The sequence below is a fragment of the Schistocerca nitens genome, chromosome 5 (assembly GCF_023898315.1).
Source record: "Schistocerca nitens isolate TAMUIC-IGC-003100 chromosome 5, iqSchNite1.1, whole genome shotgun sequence".
Classification (NCBI taxonomy): domain Eukaryota; kingdom Metazoa; phylum Arthropoda; class Insecta; order Orthoptera; family Acrididae; genus Schistocerca; species Schistocerca nitens.
The window spans coordinates 734,783,367-734,806,339 of record NC_064618.1 but is presented as its reverse complement, the minus strand read 5'-3'; the positions used below and the strand labels follow the sequence as shown (position 1 = coordinate 734,806,339).

The 22,973-nt window shown below is 41.1% G+C and overlaps 2 protein-coding genes across 4 annotated transcripts in view; one reads left to right on the top strand and one right to left on the bottom strand.

Moving 5' to 3' along the window:
• LOC126260063 (b(0,+)-type amino acid transporter 1-like) overlaps positions 1 to 22,973 on the bottom strand; it is a 548,204-nt gene that overhangs the window by 76,206 nt on the left and 449,025 nt on the right. The gene's annotated exons all lie outside the window — the stretch shown is intronic.
• The window catches only part of LOC126260064 (uncharacterized), a 46,973-nt gene that overhangs the window by 19,009 nt on the left and 4,991 nt on the right, over positions 1 to 22,973 (top strand). Inside the window, exon 2 of one of the 2 annotated variants that reach the window (XR_007546600.1) lies at positions 4,556 to 4,777. Coding sequence is in view for 1 of the 2 variants with exons in the window: in XM_049957259.1 (XP_049813216.1) it covers positions 4,556 to 4,639 (84 nt within the window). In the remaining variant the exon portion in view is untranslated. Of the gene's footprint in view, positions 1 to 4,555; positions 4,778 to 22,973 lie in introns of those variants that run through there. The other variant, XM_049957259.1, reaches the window with a different exon arrangement.

Genomic DNA, 22,973 nt, shown 5'->3' with positions numbered 1-22,973 from the left:
CCTTCTTCCAACCGTCCATTGAGTATGTGGGCTACACCATATCTCGGCATGGCATACAGCCACTAGGAAGTTTGGTCCAAGGTATCGTCAACCTTCCTCGGCCCACTTCGCTGAAAGAGTTACAAGCCTTTTTAGGCAAGATAGCCTATTACCACCGGTTCATTCCCAGGGCTTCCACTATAGCCCACCCCCTGTACTGCCTTCTGCACAAGGGTGTTCCTTTTGATTGGTCGCCTGCATGCGAGCGAGCGTTCACCTCGTTGAAGGGCCTCCTCACTTCAGCCCCTTGTTTGGCTACTTTTGATTCCCGTAAGCCGTTGGTCCTGGCTATAGATGCTTCGCAGTATGGGGTGGGGGCGGTCCTGGCCCATCGCAACGCAGATGGTTCCGAGCAACCACTGGCGTTTGCGTCTAAAACGCTTAGTCCCGCGCAGGCCCATTACTCCCAGGTGGAAAAAGAGGCTTTGGCCATTGTCTACGCTGTTACCAAGTTTCACCCTTTCTTGTACGGCACGAAGTTTCAGTTAATCACTGACCATAAGCCGTTAATATCGTTATTTGGCCCCACCTCTCAGATTCTGGATAGGGCGGCCCACAGACTACAGCGCTGGGCCTTGTTCCTCTCTAAGTACCATTATGACATTCATTTTCGCCCTACAGGACAGCATGCCAACGCCGACGCTCTTTCCAGTCTTCCGGTGGGCCCGGATCCTACGTTCGATCGAGAGGAGATTATGTGTTTTCATTTGGATGTGGCATCCCGCCTAGCAGTTGATGGCTTTCCGATCACTATTTCTCGAGTCGCCAGGGAAACGGCGGCTGACCCGGTTCTCCGGCAAGTAGTTCGCCTCATTCAGCAGGGGTGGTCCTCCTGCCCTTCAGGCCGGGCCTCGGACCCTCTTCGTAATTATTTTCTTCTACGAGACCGCCTCTCGGTCTTGGAAGGAGTTCTCCTTCTTGCTACCAATGATACAGCTCCTCGCGTGGTTGTTCCTGCAGGTTTACGAAGGGAGGTCCTCACGTTATTACATGCGGGGCACTGGGGTGTTTCCCGTACTAAAACCTTGGCTCGCAGACATGTGTACTGGCCCGGTATTGACAGAGAAATTGAGCACTTGGTGGCCGCCTGTTCCCAGTGTGTGAGCCAACAAGCATCTCCCAGGGCAGCGTTCTCTTCATGGCCGCCGGCAACACAAGCATGGGAACGTGTTCACATCGATTTTGCGGGCCCGTTTCTCAATGGCTTTTGGCTCATTGTCATTGATGCTTATTCCCGATTCCCATATGTGGTTCGCTGCTCCTCAACCACTTCAGAAGTTGCAATCCAGGCACTAGCAAAAATCTTTTCTGTGGAAGGTCTGCCAATCACCCTGGTCTCAGACAATGGACCGCAGTTTATTTCGCAGACCTTCCAGGATTTTTGTAGGCGCTTCGGTATTCGGCACGTTTGCTCTCCCCCCTTCCATCCACAATCGAATGGGGAAGCCGAGCGCATGGTGCGCACATTTAAGACGCAGATGAAAAAGTATGTGCACGAATTTCCTGCAGAGGAAGCCTTGACGTTTTTCTTGACGGCATACCGGACCACACCAATGGGCGACCGCAGCCCTGCAGAGCTCCTCCATGGGCGTCAACCTAGGACTCTGCTGCACCTTCTCCGGCCTGGTCCTCCCCAGTCTTCACAAAACGAAGTACCTGGCTTTCCACTGGGTATGTCGGTCTGGGCCCGTGGGTTTGGTCGCAATCCACGTTGGATACCGGCGGTGGTCCTGCGCCGAAATGGCCGCCGGCTCTATACCTTGCAGGCGGGGGATCGGGTGGTACGTCGTCACCAAAATCAGCTACGTCCACGTTCGAGCACACACCCTCCGACCTCTCGGACACCGGCTTCCCCATTGCCGGCACCTGTATTGGTTTCACAGGGGACGTTACCTCCTCTCCCCGCTGTGACTCTGCCGCACTGCGATGGTTCTCCGCCTTGGCAGCCTCCAGTAGCTCCAGCACCGGCATCGCCATCATTCGAGATGCCCCAGCGAGAGCCGGCCCCCCTCGCAGGTTTGGTTTCTCAGGGGGCTAGTTCACCTGTGGTTGTCCCTTCCCCTTCATCCCCACCACTGGGTCTTGCCCCTCCCGAGGTGGAACGGGATCCGGAGTTCGACAGCTTGTCACCCGTTCTGTCCCGAGCTCCGGTTGTGGGACGACGGGGGCCTCTTCGTGTGGGTCACTTCCAGCCGTATTCGAAGGTTCCAGCTCGAGGGTTGGCAGATCCCCTCGACTCGGGCCATCCAATGGATGTGGAGGTCATCGCTCCTGCCCGACGCTCCACCTTCCGACGCAGTGGATCACAGTGGCTTCACCCCCCGAAGGAGGAGGAGTGTAGTAGCCACCAGAAAGATCGCGGGAGGCGCACATTGGCATGGCGCGTCACGGGCGGTAGTTGCCGCAAGTAGAGTCCCGTCCACCAGAGGGCACGCGGGAATTCGGACGCGACCTCTGCCAGCGTAACAACAAGAACAACAACAACAACTCCAGCAGCACGGGCCGTGCCCAGTCAGTCAACATCGGGCATGCCTAGGACACAGTCCCGGTCTACGCTAAGTGAAGTGCGACGTAAACGTGAACAGTGTTACTACAATTCTATGTTGGGTTCATTATGTAGCAATAATGCTTACCCCAGCTGTCTGTCATATTTTTCATGTTTCCTGGGGCAGTCAAACTCCTTTCCTATCCTATCCCATCTGTAGTTTATAAGTGAATCAAACATTCTATCTTCAACTTTCATATGATTTTAGACAGCAGCATACTTTAATATAGGAATATTTTAGAAAAGGTTTATCCACTGTAATCTATGTATATATTATGTTATGTTAGTGATAAGTAATGGAATCATAAGAGGATGGAAGAATGAAATAATGAAAGTAAATTGGTACCATGGTTAAAGAATTTCTGTCAAACAAAGAGGTAAGGTAAACAGAAAATGAAAGGTGTCAGCATATGTGGAGGAGAAGGTGCAGATTGTTTGAAAAATACAACATCTGAAATAATCAGCTCATGTGTGAAATTAGTATAATTTGGTGCAGCAGTAGAGACAATATGCAGTAAAAACCATCTTTAATATTAGATCGTGATATTAATTGTGACATAATAGAAGTGTTTGTGTTCAGTGTATTCAATATATGGAGGTAACTATCTACCTATGGATGTGTGTCATGGTACAGCCTCTAACATGAAGGAAATAAAACTTTTAAACATAGTTGCCTGGAGTAATGTGTGTGGAAGGGATAAGCAGATTTGTATGTATAACATCCTTCAGATTATAATCTCAAGCAATTTGATGGAACATAGTGAAGTAATAGTTTTTCTAAGTTATAATTTTGTCTGATCAGTAATGAGAGTTATGTTTGCCATAGCATAAAGGTCTGTTACCGTGGAGTGTTTTTCAGTAGAATCAATTTTTCGTTGGATAAGTAGGGCAGGTGTTTATTTATTAGATAATGAAACAATAACGAAATAATAAAATAATGAATAATGTTAGGGTCTTAATGGTTAGGGAGCCTGTCTCTGTAGGAGGGATATTTTTGAGACTGCACTCCACTATCTAATGAGGTAAGAAATATAAGTAGAACAGTAGAGCTGACAGACAAGATTGAGTAATGAGAAATGATAACTGTATACAAACAAATGTGGTGTAACTATAGTGAGGATCTATTTTTTGACTAGGCAACGCTGGGTACTGTTTATATTGTGCAATTCATGACACTGCAGCTGGTAATGAGAGCTTAACAAAAACGCAAATATTTTAGTACAAGTCATATAATGCTGCATTATTGGATCTATATGCTATCAGAAAACTTTATTTGTGTTCTGAGAAATTATGAGCTTAAAGTGGTTATATTAGAATGAAGAAAAGTAATTCTGCTGATTAACTGATAACTGTGGTGCTACAGTGATATGAATATTTTGACAGACCATCTACTTGGTAACATTTTGTGAGGACTTAATTTTCTGGTTGAATGAGAGTATTACTCAGAGTTGAGTGGAGAAGTAAGGCAATGATTTGGTACAACTTCCATCCCCTCAATTGTGATTTGAGTAGTAATTAAGTTATGCGATGGTGACTCTTCTTTTTTCACAATGTAACGATTAGTAAATCTATGGTATTGCACATCTCGAGTTTTTGCTAGAGGTAATGTACATATTTTGGACATTAAGATAACATGAGTCCATAAAGGGTGTGAATTTCAAGTCAGGAGTTGGCATTTTAGTGATTTCGCAAATGGGAAAGAAACACAAATCTTTCAAGTTTAACCAGTTTAAGACAGAGTTATGACCTAGTGTAATGTTTTGTAATGTAATGTGCACTTTATTTTAAATTTTTACTAGCCCCCACCTTTCGTACTATAGTGCTATTTATTGTGATGTTATGAGAACTATGTAATTTATTTATTTTTGGAGTAATGACTATCATTTGCCATTATTGTGAAACAATTTTTCCTTATACTAAAGTGTACTAAAGTAGGGTATTTTGTCGAAGTTTTTTTATGTACTGTTGCAGAGAAGAACCACCTCCAAGGGAAATGATAGCAATGCATTTCCTTACTAACTGCCACTTGGACCTGTTGACGGCATGGATGACTTGGTGAGAAAGTGTGTTAAACCTCATTAAAAGTGTGAAAGTGCTTGTGTGAAATACTAGACATTGAAAAAGTGAAATTTTCTGTCTGACAATGAATTGCAATGAACTTATTGCAACCCAGATCATTTATTCTTTAAAGCAAAACAGAGCTTGCATAAAGTTATATGTATCTTAGAATGTAATCTTTGTTTACCCTAAAAAAAGGGGTGTCCCTTATGATGAAGATGCCTAATTTTTATTAAAAATATAACTTGGGTATTTTTGTGCAATTGTGCAATACATTATATGTAAATATATTGTATACGGATTTACATATGGCCAGTTCACATAAGTAGGAATTTGAGAATCACACACACTGTAGTTTTTTATAAGATTTCTTATGTAATATTTTTTTGTGTGTTGATTGTTAAATCCACTTTCTGGCATCACTTGTGGTCATTGAATTGCCCAGTTAGCTATTTGTCATATCTATCTGGTCAATCCAATGAGGGGGTAATGTGATGAAGCATGCTGGGATCTCTTTACATCCTCCCTTGTTTTCCCAGCTGCCTCTTTAAATTCATTTTATTTTCATTTTTTACTAATTACCATTAACATGCATGAATATAATCTGCATTTTCAGAAAAGAGAAAGGTTGGCCCACAGTCTTTAAGAATATAGCACCAAGTCTAATTTTTGTGTATGTTATCAATTTGTTAATTTAGTTTGCGTAGTTACACCCCCCCCCCCCCCCCCCCCCCCCATGAACCGTGGACCTTGGACCTTGCCATTGGTGGGGAGGCTTGTGCACCTCAGCGATACAGATGGCCGTACCATAGGTGCAACCACAACGGAGGGGTATCTGTTGAGAGGCCAGACAAATGTGTGGTTTTGAAGAGGGGCAACAGCCTTTTCAGTAGTTGCTGGGGCAACAGTCTGGATGAATGACTGATCTGGCCTTCTAACACTAACCAAAACGGCCTTGCTGTGCTGGTACTGCGAACGGCGGAAAGCAAGGGGAAACTACAGCCGTAATTTTTCCCCGAGGGCATGCAGCTTTACTGTATGGTTAAATGATGATGGCATCCTCTTGGGTAAAATATTCCGGATGTAAAATAGTCCCCCATTTGGATCTCTGGGCAGGGACTACTCAAGAGGACGTCATTATCAGGAGAAAGAAATCTGGTGTTCTACGGATCGGAGCGTGGAATGTCAGATCCCTTAATCAGGCAGGTAGGTTAGAAAATTTAAAAAGAGAAATGGATAGGTTAAAGTTAGATATAGTGGGAATTAGTGACGTTTGGTGGCAGGAGGAACAAGACTTTTGGTCTGGTGAATACAGGGTTATAAACACAAAATCAAATAGGGGTAATGGAGGAGTATGTTTAATAATGAATAAAAAAATAGGAGTGCGGGTAAGCTACTACAAACAGCATAGTGAACGCATTATTGTGGCCAAGATAGACACAAAGCCCATGCCTACTACAGTAGTACAGGTTTATATGCCAACTAGCTCTGCAGATGATGAAGAAATTGATGAAATAAACGAAATTATTCAGGTAGTGAAGGAAGACAGAAATTTAATAGTTGTGGATGACTGGAATTCGAGAGCAGTAAAAGTGAGAGAAGAAAACATAGTAGGTGAATATTGATTGGGGGTAAGAAATGAAAGAGGAAGCCGCCTTGTAGAATTTTGCACAGAGCATAACTTAATCATAGCTAACACTTGGTTCAAGAATCATAAAAGAAGGTTGTATACCTGGAAGAATCCTGGAGATACTAGAAGGTTTCAGATAGATTATATAATGGTAAGACACAGATTTAGGAACCAGGTTTTAAATTGTAAGACATTTCCAGGGGCAGATGTGGATTCTGACCACAATCTATTGGTTATGAACTGTAGATTAAAACTGAAGAAACTACAAAAAGGTGGGAATTTAAGGAGATGGGACCTGGATAAACTGACTAAACCAGAGGTTGTAGAGCGTTTCAGGGAGAACATTAGGGAACAATTGACAAGAATGGGGGGAAAGTAATACTGTAGAAGAAAATGGAGGGATGAAGTACTGAAGGCAGCAGAGGATCAAGTAGGTAAAAAGACAAGGACTAGTAGAAATCCTTGGGTAACAGAAGAAATATTGAATTTAATTGATGAGAGGAGAAAATATAAAAATGCAGTTAATGAAGCAGGCAAAACGGAATACAAACGTCTCAAAAATAAGATCAACAGGAAGCGCAAAATGGCTAAGCAGGGATGGCTAGAGGACAAATGTAAGGATGTAGAGGCTTATCTCACTAGGGGTAAGATAGATACTGCCTACAGGAAAATTAAAGAGACCTTTGGAGAAAAGAGAGCCACTTGTATGAATATCAAGAGCTCAGATGGAAACACAGTTCTAAGCAAAGGAGGGAAAGCAGAAAGGTGGAAGGAGTATATAGAGGGTCTATATAAGGGCGATGTACTTGAGGATAATATTATGGAAATGGAAGAGGAAGTAGATGAAGATTAAATGGGAGATACAGTACTGCGTGAAGAGTTTGACAAAGTACTGAAAGACCTGAGTGGAAACAAGCCCCCGGAGTAGACAACATTCCATTAGAACTACTGATGGCCTTGGGAGAGCCAGTCCTGACAAAACTCTACCATCTAGTGAGCAAGATGTATGAGACAGGCGAAATACCCTCAGACTTCAAGAAGAATATAATAATTCCAATCCCAAAGAAAGCAGTCGTTGACAGATGTGAAAATTACCGTACTATAAGTTTAATAAGTCACGGCTGCAAAATACTGACGCGAATTTTTTACAGACGAATGGAAAAACTGGTAGAAGCCGACCTTGGGGAAGATCAGTTTGGATTCTGTAGAAATATGGGGACACGTGAGGCAATATTGACCTTACGACTTATCTTAGAAGAAAGATTAAGGAAAGGCAAACCTACGTTTCTAGCATTTGTAGACTTAGACAAAGCTTTTTACAATGTTGACTGGAATACTCTCTTTCAAATTCTAAAGGTGGCAGGGGTAAAACACAGGGAGCAAAAGCCTATTCACAATTTGTACAGAAACCAGACTGCAGTAATAAGAGATGAGGGGCACGAAAGGGAAGCAGTGGTTGGGAAGGGAGTGAGAGAGGGCTGTAGCCTCTCCCTGATGTTATTCAATCTTCATATTGAGCAAGCAGTAAAGAGAACAAAAGAAAAATTCGGAGTAGGTATTAAAATCCATGGAGAAGAAATAAAAACGTTGAGGTTCACCAATGACATTGTAATTCTGTCAGAGATAGCAAACGACCTGGAAGAGTAGTTGAACGGAATGGACAGTATCTTGAAAGGAGTATATAAGATGAACAAAAGCAAAATGAGGATAATGGAATGTAGTTGAATTAAGTCAGGTGATGCTGAGGGAATTAGATTAGGAAATGAGACACTTAAAGTAGTAAAGGACTTTTGCTATTTGGGGAGCAAAATAACTGATGATGGTCGAAGTAGAGAAGATATAAAATGTAGACTGGCAATGGCAAGGAAAGCGTTTCTGAAGAAGAGAAATTTGTTAACATCGAGTATAGATTTAAGCATCAGGAAGTCGTTTCTGAAAGTATTTGTATGAAGTGTAGCCATGTGTGGAAGTGAAACATGGACGATAAATAGTTTGGACAAGAAGAGAATAGAAGCTTTGAAAATGTGGTACTACAGAAGAATGCTGAATATTAGATGGGTAGATCACATAACTAATGAGGAGGTACTGAATAGGATTGGGGAGAAGAGGAGTTTGTGGCACAACTTGACCAGAAGAAGGGATCGGTTGGTAGGACATGTTCTGAGGCATCAAGGGATCACCAATTTAGTATTGGAAGGCAGCGTGGAGGGTAAAAATTGTAGAGGGAGACCAAGAGATGAATACACTAAGCAGATTCAGAAGGATGTAGGTTGCAGTAAGTACTGGGAGATGAAGAAGCTTGCACAAGGTAGAGTAGCATGGAGAGCTGCATCAAACCAGTCTCAGCACTGAATACCACAACAACAACAACAACAACACAGTCCTAGTTAATATATTTTATTATAGGGTGAAATCAGTAATTTTTTCGTGATGTAGATTCTATTGTCAACTTACAAATATAAATTGGGTACTAATTGTAAACATCTGGAAGAAGAAATACTAGGATTCTTAAAGTACTTATTTGGCTCCATTCAAAAACATATTAGCAAAGCCAGCACTTACATAATACCAAAGTAATTACCAGGTTTGTCAGAAGCATTGTTTGTATAACTATATCTGTTAATTTGATTAATTAAGTAGCAGTATGCTGACATTTGCCTGCAAACAATTAACAAAGGCTCTTATCGAAAGTGAACCAATAGTGAACTGGCCATATAATTGTGTAATATTGTGGGGTTGTGAACAATGAAAGTAAAGAACTGTGAAAACCAACTGTGCAACTGTTGGCTACATCATTTACAGTAGTCAGTGTTGAACTTCCACCCCCCCATTTCTCAGCCAGTATAACAATGCAGTACATCAACACCGAGGACTATCAACGAAGAAATAAAGCAGGCGAACATCAAAGGGGAACATGGTATATTCCTAGACTAATAATTTAAAGCCAGTTCTTGAAACTTTGTTAAAAGACCTTGTCTTTAAATATGTCTGCTTGTGTCTGTATATGTGTGGATGGCACACACACACACACACACACACACACACACACACACACACACACACACACACACACTGATATGATAAATTTCATTGTCATGATGCCACAAACTCATTTCTTGAACTAACTTAATCAGTTTCTTACAGCCCGTACTGTGTGTATGAGAATGACAGCCAATTTGACAGAAGAAAACAAAATAATTTGAATTCCACTGGTTCAAGGGTGCCCATACCGAGAGGGGCAACAAGGACTGCAGCTGCTCTAGCTCACAGGGGAGGAAAAATAGTGTCATCAGGTGTTTCTCTTTCAAGAAAATGATTTAAAAGTTGATATTATGCAGGTTTTAAACAGAGTCAGAACTGGAATTTTTTATGGGTACTGTACAAGTCGCCAGTCATCTTCCAAAATATTAAAAATACTTTATACCCCCAGGTCATGCAACCCTCCCCCCTCCTACAAAGTGTCATATGGGCTCTCTTGCACTGACTGTCAGGCAATGTCTGCATGTTTGGCTCATGAGACTGGCTTCACTGTGAACATGCACTTAGTGGTGGTGTCCTGATTTGGAAAGATGAGCCATCTTCAGCTGATGTTCACCTTCAGTGGAATCAACTGACGTTGGTGCCATTATGACTGCAGCCTGACCCCTTTAGTGGTCATAATTCTAGTTTGTTTACAGGCATGACCAACTCCCATTTTAGTACCTGCACTCTGCATTACAGTGACTGGCAAACAAAACCTTTCAATTATTTTGATCACACAGAAATTTCTCCCCTAACACGCAACCAGCTATTGGTTCTACTTCTACACTAGTCGCCTTATCAGTTTTATCTGTAGCATTTTCAAGTGGGGGTCACATGGCTATAAATGTCCACAAAAGGTCAAAATTAATATTCTGCAGATTATGAAATTATCAAATTTTGAGGGAAAAGAACGATAATGTTGAGAAACACCTTAAATCAGAGAAGCACTCAGTTCACCAGAGGGAGAATGCTGCTGATTTTCAACAAAACAATCATTTATAGTAATTTTAAATAGAATCAGAGGAAGGAAGCAAGAAAAGGCCATTTTGGAACAAAACTGTTGAAGACGTTTCAGAAGAAAAAATTCAATTCAAAAAGTACCCTAATCAAGTGAAAGTTACACTCCTGGAAATGGAAAAAAAGAACACATTGACACCGGTGTGTCAGACCCACCATACTTGCTTCGGACACTGCGAGAGGGCTTTACAAGCAATGATCACACGCACGGCACAGCGGACACACCAGGAACCGCGGTGTTGGCCGTCGAATGGCGCTAGCTGCGCAGCATTTGTGCACCGCCGCCGTCAGTGTCAGCCAGTTTGCCGTGGCATACGGAGCTCCATCGCAGTCTTTAACACTGGTAGCATGCCGCGACAGCGTGGACGTGAACCGTATGTGCAGTTGACGGACTTTGAGCGAGGGCGTATAGTGGGCATGCGGGAGGCCGGGTGGACGTACCGCCGAATTGCTCAACACGTGGGGCGTGAGGTCTCCACAGTACATCGATGTTGTCGCCAGTGGTCGGCGGAAGGTGCACGTGCCCGTCGACCTGGGACCGGACCGCAGCGACGCACGGATGCACGCCAAGACCGTAGGATCCTACGCAGTGCCGTAGGGGACCGCACCGCCACTTCCCAGCAAATTAGGGACACTGTTGCTCCTGGGGTATCGGCGAGGACCATTCGCAACCGTCTCCATGAAGCTGGGCTACGGTCCCGCACACTGTTAGGCCGTCTTCTGCTCACGCCCCAACATCGTGCAGCCCGCCTCCAGTGGTGTCGCGACAGGCGTGAATGGAGACGTGTCGTCTTCAGCGATGAAGAGTCGCTTCTGCCTTGGTGCCAATGATGGTCGTATGCGTGTTTGGCGCCGTGCAGGTGAGCGCCACAATCAGGACTGCATACGACCGAGGCACACAGGGCCAACACCCGGCATCATGGTGTGGGGAGCGATCTCCTACACTGGCCGTACACCACTGGTGATCGTCGAGGGGACACTGAATAGTGCACGGTACATCCAAACCATCATTGAACCCATCGTTCTACCATTCCTAGACCGGCAAGGGAACGTGCTGTTCCAACAGGACAATGCACGTCCGCATGTATCCCGTGCCACCCAACGTGCTCTAGAAGGTGTAAGTCAACTACCCTGGCCAGCAAGATCTCCGGATCTGTCCCCCATTGAGCATGTTTGGGACTGGATGAAGCGTCGTCTCACGCGGTCTGCACGTCCAGCACGAACGCTGGTCCAACTGAGGCGCCAGGTGGAAATGGCATGGCAAGCCGTTCCACAGGACTACATCCAGCATCTCTACGATCGTCTCCATGGGAGAATAGCAGCCTGCATTGCTGCGAAAGGTGGATATACACTGTACTAGTGCCGACATTGTGCATGCTCTGTTGCCTGTGTCTATGTGCCTGTGGTTCTGTCAGAGTGATCATGTGATGTATCTGACCCCCAGGAATGCATCAATAAAGTTTCCCCTTCCTGGGACAATGAATTCATGCTGTTCTTATTTCAATTTCCAGGAGTGTATTTTGTAGTACTAAGGCTTTGTTTTCAGGCACATAGCATGACAACCTTTTAAATATGTGCATAAAAAAAGGAAATGGAAACTCCATAATGGAATATCGATAATTTTATGAAAATCTAAGATTTCTATTCACTATATAGAGGAGAGATTGAATCACAGACAGGCACGACAAAAAGACTGCTATATATTTGAACTTTTGACCAAACGGCCTTCCTCTGAAGTAGAAAGAACACACACACACACACACACACACACACACACACACACGTACAATTCTCACACACAACCACTGTCTCCAACTGCTGAGGCAGAAACAATCTGTAGGTGGGCAACACTGACTGAAACCAGTCAGTCTGAAATAATAAAAACAGCTATCGAGAGACAGAAGAAGCTGATTTTCTGCAAATAAGGATTTCAGGTAACTTCCCAACTTGTACAGAAGTTTAATGTGCATCATGAACAGTTTAGACAAAAATGAGCAAGAGCGTTTGGAATATGATGAGATAGGAGAGTGGCTAAGATTAAGTGGGTTGACTTGCAGCAGTCAGTCATGAAGAGACAAGGGGCTAAGTGAGAGTGAAATTTTTTGTATTTTTGTTTTTGTTCAGTTGGGAATCATGGTTCCATTGTGTACCAAGCTATTATGAGGTGTAAAAATAAAGTGAATTAAAAGTGTATATCCACAATTGTGTGTGCCTATTTAATTAGCATTTTGTTTGCATGACTATACCAACAAAAATCCTACTGTGGTGACCCCCAAGGAAGAACATGAAGTATGGATAACCTAGATGAGAGCAACAGCACCGAGCAAGAGGATGAAAATCTCATACAGCAGCTGTTACTGTGATATCAACATTCGATACCACACTTGTTAGGGGTTAAAGATATCGACCACGGTTCATAATAGATATCACTGGACCTATGAGTCGCGACTAGCACCGCTCCACAGCTTGTGATAAGTACGAGTGGCATGTGACAAGTATCTAGCGAGCTCTCATCCTCTCTTGCTTGGGATGTCAACTAGGAATGTAGCATAGCTTTCAGCTGATAGGAAGCAACCTCTAACAAGGTGCATAGTCAAGTATGGCATAAGTAATGCCTCTCTAGATATGTTTTTCATTATATGTATGCAGCATATGAAGAAACCTGTACCACAAGTTAAGTACAATATATATTATTTTTTACCAACAACTACAAATTATTTCAGTCATTGCAGATACCGACTATGCAGCCAGCTCCTTACTGACTTCACTGCCAAACCTGCAATATATGTTTCTATTTAGAATTGGCCTCCTGTCATCATATCAACTGACGACGAGAATCATAACAGTTACCACATGCAGGTACTTCTGCAGGACAGCCCATCTTTTTAAACTGCCAGCATTCTGGACTATGAGATCTGAGCTGTGGTTTGATCAAGTCAAAAGTATTTTCAGCCATCACAGCATCAGTAACATACAGATTGGTTTCTCTGTGTTGTTGCTCATCTGAATGAAACTCTGTCTGTTCAGGCACAGGAAGTTTTTTACGCATGCATGATCCATGCGGGTTGCACCATAATGAAACCTTCAGCTCTGGCATATGTATTTGTGACAAACCAAGGCAGGAGTGCCTCTGCTCCAGCACCGAATGTAATTCTGGGTTCCTAAACTGATGTCCACCAATACTCTCCCATAAGATCACTTTTACACTAGCACTGCATCGAGAGAAGAAATCTGCTACCTAATTACTTTTTTGCTTATGTGAGAGTCATCTGTCATAAAATGTGAAATGTATTCGGTTTGTATGTACTGTCACTGTGAAGCACGAGTGTTTTTCTTGGAGAAGGATGACATGAGAGAAGCATGATCCATGTGAATGGTATAGTGTTTACCTTCTATTTGGCCTCAGAAATGTTTTATCGTCACATATATAGATATAATTCTCAATCCATGCACACCAGTTTTGTTATGCTGATGTAAGAAACTAAGAGAAAAATGAAAAAGGTTGACATGCCCTGTAGACTACTTGTTGCAGAGCAGGTCCCGCAGCAACTTGACTTGCATCCATCACTAGGGCTGTAGGTGTGATGTGACATGGAAGAGTGGGTAGCACTGCCCATTCCACAGTCTTTGGCAGAGCTGAACAATTTCAACTGGCCTGGACTCCATTTCACTTTTCCGTTTCCTGCCATAAATTTCTGTTCAACATTTCTGTGAGTGGCACCAGCTGTACTGCGGCTTTTGATAAGTGGCATCTGTAAAAATGTAACATCTCAAGGAAACTTCTCAAGTGCCTAAGTTGTTTGGTGGCACATTTCAGATGTTATCTACCCTTTCTGTCAAAGGGGTGATGCCATCAGAGGACATTTGAAGTCCTAGAAATTGACATTAATTTTAACTAATGCACATTTCTTCCTGTTTATGACTACTACCTACAGTCTGAGACACTGAAATAGTGTAGTGACTTTAAAAACACAAGGATAAAGTCCATGTAGCAAAAAAGAAAAGCCCCCTAAAAACCTGGTGTATAAAATACTGTCAGGCCTATGCTGTAGTTTTTAAACCTTACACAATGAAGTGGTATCACAAAGGCTAAATGAGGTTATGAATGTAGTCTTTATGTCTGCCGGTATTACCAGTATTTGTGAATATGCTTTGGTGCAACTGATGACACACAAAAGCTTTTGCCACTGCTATTGCACTGTTAATATGCATCACGTGAGATATAGGGTACCTGTCCAGTACTGTTATGGCATTCAGCACATAATAATCTTCTTGCAGAGGTGCCAGGTGTTATCATGCTTCAATACCACATGTAAAGGAATACCCACTGGGTCTCCAAAGGTGTCTTTACTCCTTTCTGAATTTGTCTGTTGATATCCTCTTTTCAGGCAGGATGCGTTGTGATTTAACCATCACTAGAGGTCTGGGCAGTGTGCAGATAAAGTGTGTCATATTCAGATTCTTTTTGTTTTTTGAACGGCTGAAAGCAAGGGGAAACTACAGCCGTAATTTTTCCCGAGGACATGCAGCTTTACTGTATGATTAAATGATGATGGCATCCTCTTGGGTAAAATATTCCGGAAGTAAAATAGTCCCCCATTCGGATCTCCGGGTGGGGACTACTCAAGAGGACGTCGTTATCAGGAGAAAGAAAACTGGTGTTCTACAGATCGGAGCGTGGAATGTCAGATCCCTTAATCGGGCAGGTAGGTTAGAAAATTTAAAAAGGGAAATGGATAGGTTAAAGTTAGATATAGTGGGAATTAGTGAAGTTCGGTGGCAGGAGGAACAAGACTTTTGGTCAGGTGATTACAGGGTTATAAATACAAAATCAAATAGGGGTAATGCAGGAGTAGGTTTAATAATGAATAAAAAAATAGGACTGCGGGTTAGCTACTACAAACAGCATAGTGAACGCATTATTGTGGCCAAGATAGACACAAAGCCCATGCCTACTACAGTAGTACAAGTTTATATGCCAACTAGCTCTGCAGATGATGAAGAAATAGTTGAAATGTATGACGAGATAAAAGAAATTATTCAGGTAGTGAAGGGAGACGAAAATTTAATAGTCATGGGTGACTGGAATTCGTCAGTACGAAAAGGGAGAGAAGGAAACATAGTAGGTGAATATGGACTGGGGGGAAGAAACGAAAGAGGAAGCCGCCTTGTAGAATTTTGCACAGAGCATAACTTAATCATAGCTAACACTTGGTTCAAGAATCTTAAAAGAAGGTTGTATACCTGGAAGAATCCTGGAGATACTAATAGGTATCAGATAGATTATATAATGGTAAGACAGAGATTTAGGAACCAGGTTTTAAATTGTAAGACATTTCCAGGGGCAGATGTGGACTCTGACCACAATCTATTGGTTATGAACTGCAGATTGAAACTGAAGAAACTGCAAAAAGGTGGGAATTTAAGGAGATGGGACCTGGATAAACTGAAAGAACCAGAGGTTGTAGAGAGTTTCAGGGAGAGCATAAGGAAACAATTGACAGGAATGGGGGAAAGAAATACAGTAGAAGAAGAATGGGTAGCTCTGAGGGATGAAGTAGTGAAGGCAGCAGAGGATCAAGTAGGTAAAAAGACGAGGGCTAGTAGAAATCCTTGGGTAACAGAAGAAATATTGAATTTAATTGATGAAAGGAGAAAATATAAAAATGCAGTAAATGAAGCAGGCAAAAGGGAATACAAACGTCTCAAAAATGAGATCGACAGAAAGTGCAAAATGGCTAAGCACGGATGGCTAGAGGACAAATGTACGGATGTAGAGGCTTGTCTCACTAGGGGTAAGATAGATACTGCCTACAGGAAAATTAAAGAGACCTTTGGAGAGAAGAGAACCACTTGTATGAATATCAAGAGCTCAGATGGCAACCCAGTTCTAAGCAAAGAAGGGAAGGCAGAAAGGTGGAAGGAGTATATAGAGGGTTTGTACAAGGGTGATGTACTTGAGGTTATTATGGAAATGGAAGAGGATGTAGATGAAGATGAAATGGGAGATAAGATACTGCGTGAAGAGTTTGACAGAGCACTGAAAGACCTGAGTCAAAACAAGGCCCCGGGAGTAGACAACATTCCATTAGAACTACTGATGGCCTTGGGAGAGCCAGTCATGACAAAACTCTTCCATCTGGTGAGCAAGATGTATGAGACAGGCGAAATACCCACAGACTTCAAGAAGAATATAATAATTCCAATACCAAAGAAAGCAGGTGTTGACAGATGTGAAAGTTACCGAACTATCAGTTTAATAAGTCACAGCTGCAAAATACTAATGCGAATTCTTTACAGGCGAATGGAATAACTGTTAGAAGTGGACCTCGGGGAAGATTAGTTTGGAATCCGTAGAAATGTTGGAACACGTGAGGCAATACTAACCTTACGACTTATCTTAGAAGAAAGATTAAGAAAAGGCAAACCTACATTTCTATCATTTGTAGACTTAGAGAAAGCTTTTGACAACGTTAACTGGAATACTCTCTTTCAAATTCTGAAGGTGGCAGGGGTAAAATACAGGGAGCGAAAGGCTATTTACAATTTTTACAGAAACCAGATGGCAGTTATAAGAGTCGAGGGGCATGAAAGGGAAGCAGTGGTTGGGAAAGGAGTGAGACAGGGTTGTAGCCTCTCCCCGATGTTATTCAATCTGTATATTGAGCAAGCAGTAAAGGAAACAAAAGAAAAATTCGGAGTAGGTATTAAAATTCATGGAGAAGAAGTATAAATTTTGAGGTTCGCCGATGACATTGTAATTCTGTCAGAGACAGCAAAGGACTTGGAAGAGCAGTTGAACGGAATGGACAGTGTCTTGAAAGGAGGATATAAGATGAACATCAACAAAAGCAAAATGAGGATAATGGAATGTAGTCAAAGTAAATCGGGTGATGCTGAGGGGATTAGATTAGGAAATGAGACAGTTAAAGTAGTAAAGGAGTTTTGCTATTTAGGGAGTAAAATAACTGATGATAGTCGAAGTAGAGAGGATATAAAATGTAGACTGGCAATGGTAAGGAAATTGTTTCTGAAGAAGAGAAGTTTGTTAACATCGAGGATAGATTTAAGTGTCAGGAAGTCGTTTCTGAAAGTATTTGTATGGAGTGTAGCCATGTATGGAAGTGAAACATGGACGATAACCAGTTTGGACAAGAAGAGAATAGAAGCTTTCAAAATGTGGTGCTACAGAAGAATGCTGAAGATAAGGTGGGTAGATCACGTAACTAATGAGGAGGTATTGAATAGGATTGGGGAGAAGAGAAGTTTGTGGCACAACTTGACTAGAAGAAGGGATCGGTTGGTAGGACATGTTTTGAGGCATCAAGGGATCACAAATTTAGTATTGGAGGGCAGCGTGGAGGGTAAAAATCGTAGAGGGAGACCAAGAGATCAATACACTAAGCAGATTCAGAAGGATGTAGGTTGCAGTAGGTACTTGGAGATGAAGAAGCTTGCACAGGATAGAGTAGCATGGAGAGCTGCATCAAACCAGTCTCAGGACTGAAGACCACAACAACACAACAACAACATTTGTTTTTTGCTTATTTCACCAACAAAATATCAGGAAATACATTGACATTGTTGTCAATGTTATCATAGTACTGTATTCATGCTAAGTTTGCTCTGGGCAGAAGTACATCATTCTGTATGTCAAGCACCAGTCGGAAATGGTGCAAGAAATCTGCCACCCAGATGGGTTCACTAAATTTGGCACAATGAATGTCCACAAAAACTGTACGTTCAAAGCAATGTCCAATAGCATTTCATTTTTTTCTGTATGACTTGATAACACAAGCACAAGCTTGTACAAGATGCCAACTACACAAGATTGGAAGACATGTGTCAGACATGTGTCCCCTCCCCCTCGGCACCATAGTTACACCTATGGCACACTTCTGTCAGATATTGTGACTCTGGGGGATCAACTGCCTTACTCCATTAATTATTATTATTCTTTACTTTCTCAGACGTTAAGTCTGGTTAAAAATGAAAAGTGACGCGGACCTTGATCAGGCGTCACTTCCTTTTAACTGTATGGTATGTGTTATATTGCATTTAGGAACTTTCGGGTAATTGAACATGTATCAATAATTACTGATTTCTGTAGTTGTATATATACGTTTGGATGTAGCTCTATTGCATTGATGTACTGGTGGATATTGTGTGGTATGACTCCTGTAGTTGATAGTATAATTGGTATGATGTCAACTTTATCCTGATGCCACATGTCTTTGACTTCCTCAGCCAGTTGGATGTATTTTTCAATTTTTTCTCCTGTTTTCTTTTGTATATTTGTTGTATTGGGTATGGATATTTCGATTAGTTGTGTTAGTTTCTTCTTTTTATTGGTGAGTATGATGTCAGGTTTGTTATGTGGCGTTGTTTTATCTGTTATAATGGTTCTGTTCCAGTATAATTTGTATTAATCATTCTCCAGTACATTTTGTGGTGCATACTTATATGTAGGAACGTGTTGTTTTATAAGTTTATGTTGTAAGGCAAGCTGTTGATGTATTATTTTTGCGACATTGTCATGTCTTCTGGGGTATTCTGTATTTGCTAGTATTGTACATCCGCTTGTGATGTGATCTACTGTTTCTATTTGTTGTTTACAAAGTCTGCATTTATCTGTTGTGGTATTGGGATCTTTAATAATATGCTTGCTGTAATACCTGGTGTTTATTGTTTGATCCTGTATTGCAATCATGAATCCTTCTGTCTCACTGTATATATTGCCTTTTCTTAGCCATGTGTTGGATGCGTCTTGATCGATGTGTGGCTGTGTTAGATGATACGGGTGCTTGCCATGAAGTGTTTTCTTTTTCCAATTTACTTTCTTCGTATCTGTTGATGTTATGTGATCTAAAGGGTTGTAGAAGTGGTTATGAAATTGCAGTGGTGTAGCCGATGTATTTATATGAGTAATTGCTTTGTGTATTTTGCTAGTTTCTGCGCGTTCTAGAAAGAATTTTCTTAAATTTTCTACCTGTCCATAATGTAGGTTTTTTATGTCGACGAATCCCCTTCCTCCTTCCTTTCTGCTTAATGTGAATCTTTCTGTTGCTGAATGTATGTGATGTATTCTATATTTGTGGCATTGTGAACGTGTAAGTGTATTTAGTGCTTCTAGGTCTGTGTTACTCCATTTCACTACTCCAAATGAGTAGGTCAATATTGGTATAGCATAAGTATTTATAGCTTTTGTCTTGTTTCTTGCTGTCAAATCTGTTTTCAGTATTTTTGTTAGTCTTTGTCTATATTTTTCTTTTAGTTCTTCCCTAATATTTGTATTATCTATTCCTATTTTTTGTCTGTATCCTAGGTATTTATAGGCATCTGTCTTTTCCATCGCTTCTATGCAGTCGCTGTGGTTATTAAGTATGTAATCTTCTTGTTTAGTGTGTTTTCCCTTGACTATGCTATTTTTCTTACATTTGTCTGTTCCAAAAGCCATATTTATATCATTGCTGAATACTTCTGTTATCTTTAATAATTGGTTGAGTTGTTGATTGGTTGCTGCCAGTAGTTTTAGTTCATCCATGTATAGCAAATGTGTGATTTTGTGTGGGTATGTTCCAGTAATATTATATCCATAATTTGAATTATTTAGCATGTTGGATAGTGGGTTCAGAGCAAGACAGAACCAGAAAGGACTTAATGAGTCTCCTTGGTATATTCCACGCTTAATCTGTATTGGCTGTGATGTGATATTATCTGAATTTGTTTGGATATTAAGTGTGGTTTTCCAGTTTTTCATTACTATGTTTAGGAACTGTATCAATTTAGGATCTACTTTGTATATTTCCAATATTTGTAGTAACCATGAGTGGGGTACACTATCAAAAGCTTTTTGGTAATCAATGTATGCGTAGTGTAGAGACCTTTGTTTAGTTTTAGCTTGATATGTCACCTCTGCGTCTATTATCAGTTGCTCTTTACATCCTCGCGCTCCTTTGCAGCAGCCTTTTTGTTCTTCATTTATAATTTTGTTCTGTGTTGTATGTGTCATTAATTTCTGTGTAATGACTGAAGTTAATATTTTGTAGATTGTTGGTAGGCATGTTATGGGGCGATATTTAGCTGGGTTTGCTGTGTCTGCTTGATCTTTAGGTTTCAGATAAGTTATTCCATGTGTAAGTGTATCAGGGAATATGTATGGGTCTGCAATGTAACTGTTAAATAATTTAGTTAGATGTGAATGTGTTGAGGTGAACTTCTTTAGCCAGAAATTTGCTATTTTATCATTTCCAGGGGCTTTCCAATTGTGCGTAGAATTAATTGCTCGGGTGACTTCATGTTGCAAAATTATCACTTCAGGCATTTGTGGTATCATCTTGTATGTATCTGTTTCTGCTTGTATCCACCGTGCATGCCTGTTATGTTGTACCGGGTTTGACCATATGCTGCTCCAGAAGTGTTCCATGTCTCTTATGTTTGGTGGATTGTCTATTTTTATGTGTGTGTTATCTATTGTTTGGTAAAATTTCTTTTGGTTTGTGTTGAATGTTTGGTTTTGTTTCCTTCTATTTTCACTTTTTTTGTATCTTCTAAGTCGTTTCGCCAAAGCTTGTAATTTTTGCTTCTTTTCATCTAATTGCTCTATTGCTTCTTGTTGTGAGATTTTACCTAACCTTTTTCGTTTTTTGTCTGATATTTCATTTCTTATAAATTGTGTTAGCTGTCTGATGTCTTTTCTCAGTTTTTCTATTCTGATCTGTAGCCTGTGTTGCCATGCTGGTTTTGTGGGTTTCTTCTGTGTGTTGGTTGGTTCTGATATCTGCCTAGTGTGTATATTTAGTGTAGTGAGTGCTCCTACATAAACCAGTAGTTGTAACTCTTCCATAGTTGTGTATTCATTTATTTTGTTGTGTATGATTGTGTTGATAGTTTTTATTGTTGTTTCGACTTGTGGGCTATTTGGTGGTCTATGCACGAATGGTCTAATGTCTGTATTTGTGTCTTTGTATTCTATATATGTCAACTGAAATTTTTCTTCTATATCTAACATGTGTGTCACTTCGTGTTCTATTTGTGCTTGTGCTGGTGGCTGTCTTAAGATTTCATTTTCCTCTGATTGTTTAATTGATGCATGTTGTTCTTTGTTTGTTTGCTCTGGGATGTTTGAGTCCATTACTGTATTTTCTTCTTCTTCTAATTGCACATTATTTTGTTCCAGTATTTGTTGTACTTGTTGTTTGATGTTTTCTAATTCTGACTGGGGTATCCTGTTATTTTTTATTATTACATGAATCTGATCAGCTAGACATTGTTCTGTTAAAAATTTTAATTCTGGGTATCTGGTAATAAATGTTGTGTATACTTGTGATCTGTATCCAGTTGTGTTGGTTCCTAGGTTTGTTGCTTGGTAATAACAGAACATGAGGTGTCGATTAACTTCATCTGACCATCTCATCCTCTGTCTTTGTTTTCCTTCTAGGGTGGTTGCAGGAAGCATATCCTGCAAAACACCTCTATTTGGATTTAAATCATTTTCCAGTTGGCTAGCAGTGTCATTACCATTGTGGGCGGGCATAGGGTTCAAGCGCCGTCCCCGACCATGACGGCGCTTGTCCGAGGCTTCTTTAGTTCTGTCCTGAACCAAGTAATCACACTAAAAGGGGGGTTAGCCCTATTAGTGGTTTGTTCTTTTCATCGCCTTTTACGACTGGCAGAACATACCGGAGGCCTATTCTTTTATTATTATTATTATTATTATTATTTGTCTTTCCTGTCTCATACGTTATGTCTGGTTAAAAATGGAAAGTGACGCGGACCTTGATCAAGCGTGACTTCCTTTTAACTGTACGGTATATGTTACATTGCATTTAGGAACTTTTGGGTAATTGAACATGTATCAATAATTACAGATTTCTGTAGTTGTTTATATACGTTTGGATGTAGCTGTATTGCGTTGATGTACTGGTGGATATTGTGTGGTATGACTCCCGTAGTTGATAGTATAATTGGTATAATGTCAACTTTATCCTGATGCCACATGTCCTTGACTTCCTCAGCCAGTTGGATGTATTTTTCAATTTTTTCTCCTGTATTCTTCTGTATATTTGTTGTATTGGGTATGGATATTTCAATTAGTTGTGTTAGTTTCTTCTTTTTATTGGTGAGTATGATGTCAGGTTTGTTATGTGGTGGTGTTTTATCTGTTATAATGGTTCTGTTCCAGTATAATTTGTATTCATCATTCTCCAGTACATTTTGTGGTGTGTACTTGTATGTGGGAACGTGTTGTTTTATTAGTTTATGTTGTATGGCAAGTAGTTGGTGTATTATTTTTGCTACATTGTCATGTCTTCTGGGGTATTCTGTATTTGCTAGTATTGTACATCTGCTTGTGATGTGATCTACTGTTTCTATTTGTTGTTTACAAAGTCTGCATTTATCTGTTGTGGTATTGGGATCTTTAATAATATGCTTGCTGTAATACCTGGTGTTTATTGTTTGATCCTGTATTGCAATCATGAATCCTTCTGTCTCACTGTATATATTGCCTTTTCTTAGCCATGTGTTGGATGCGTCTTGATCGATGTGTGGCTGTGTTAGATGATACGGGTGCTTGCCATGAAGTGTTTTCTTTTTCCAATTTACTTTCTTCGTATCTGTTGATGTTATGTGATCTAAAGGGTTGTAGAAGTGGTTATAAAA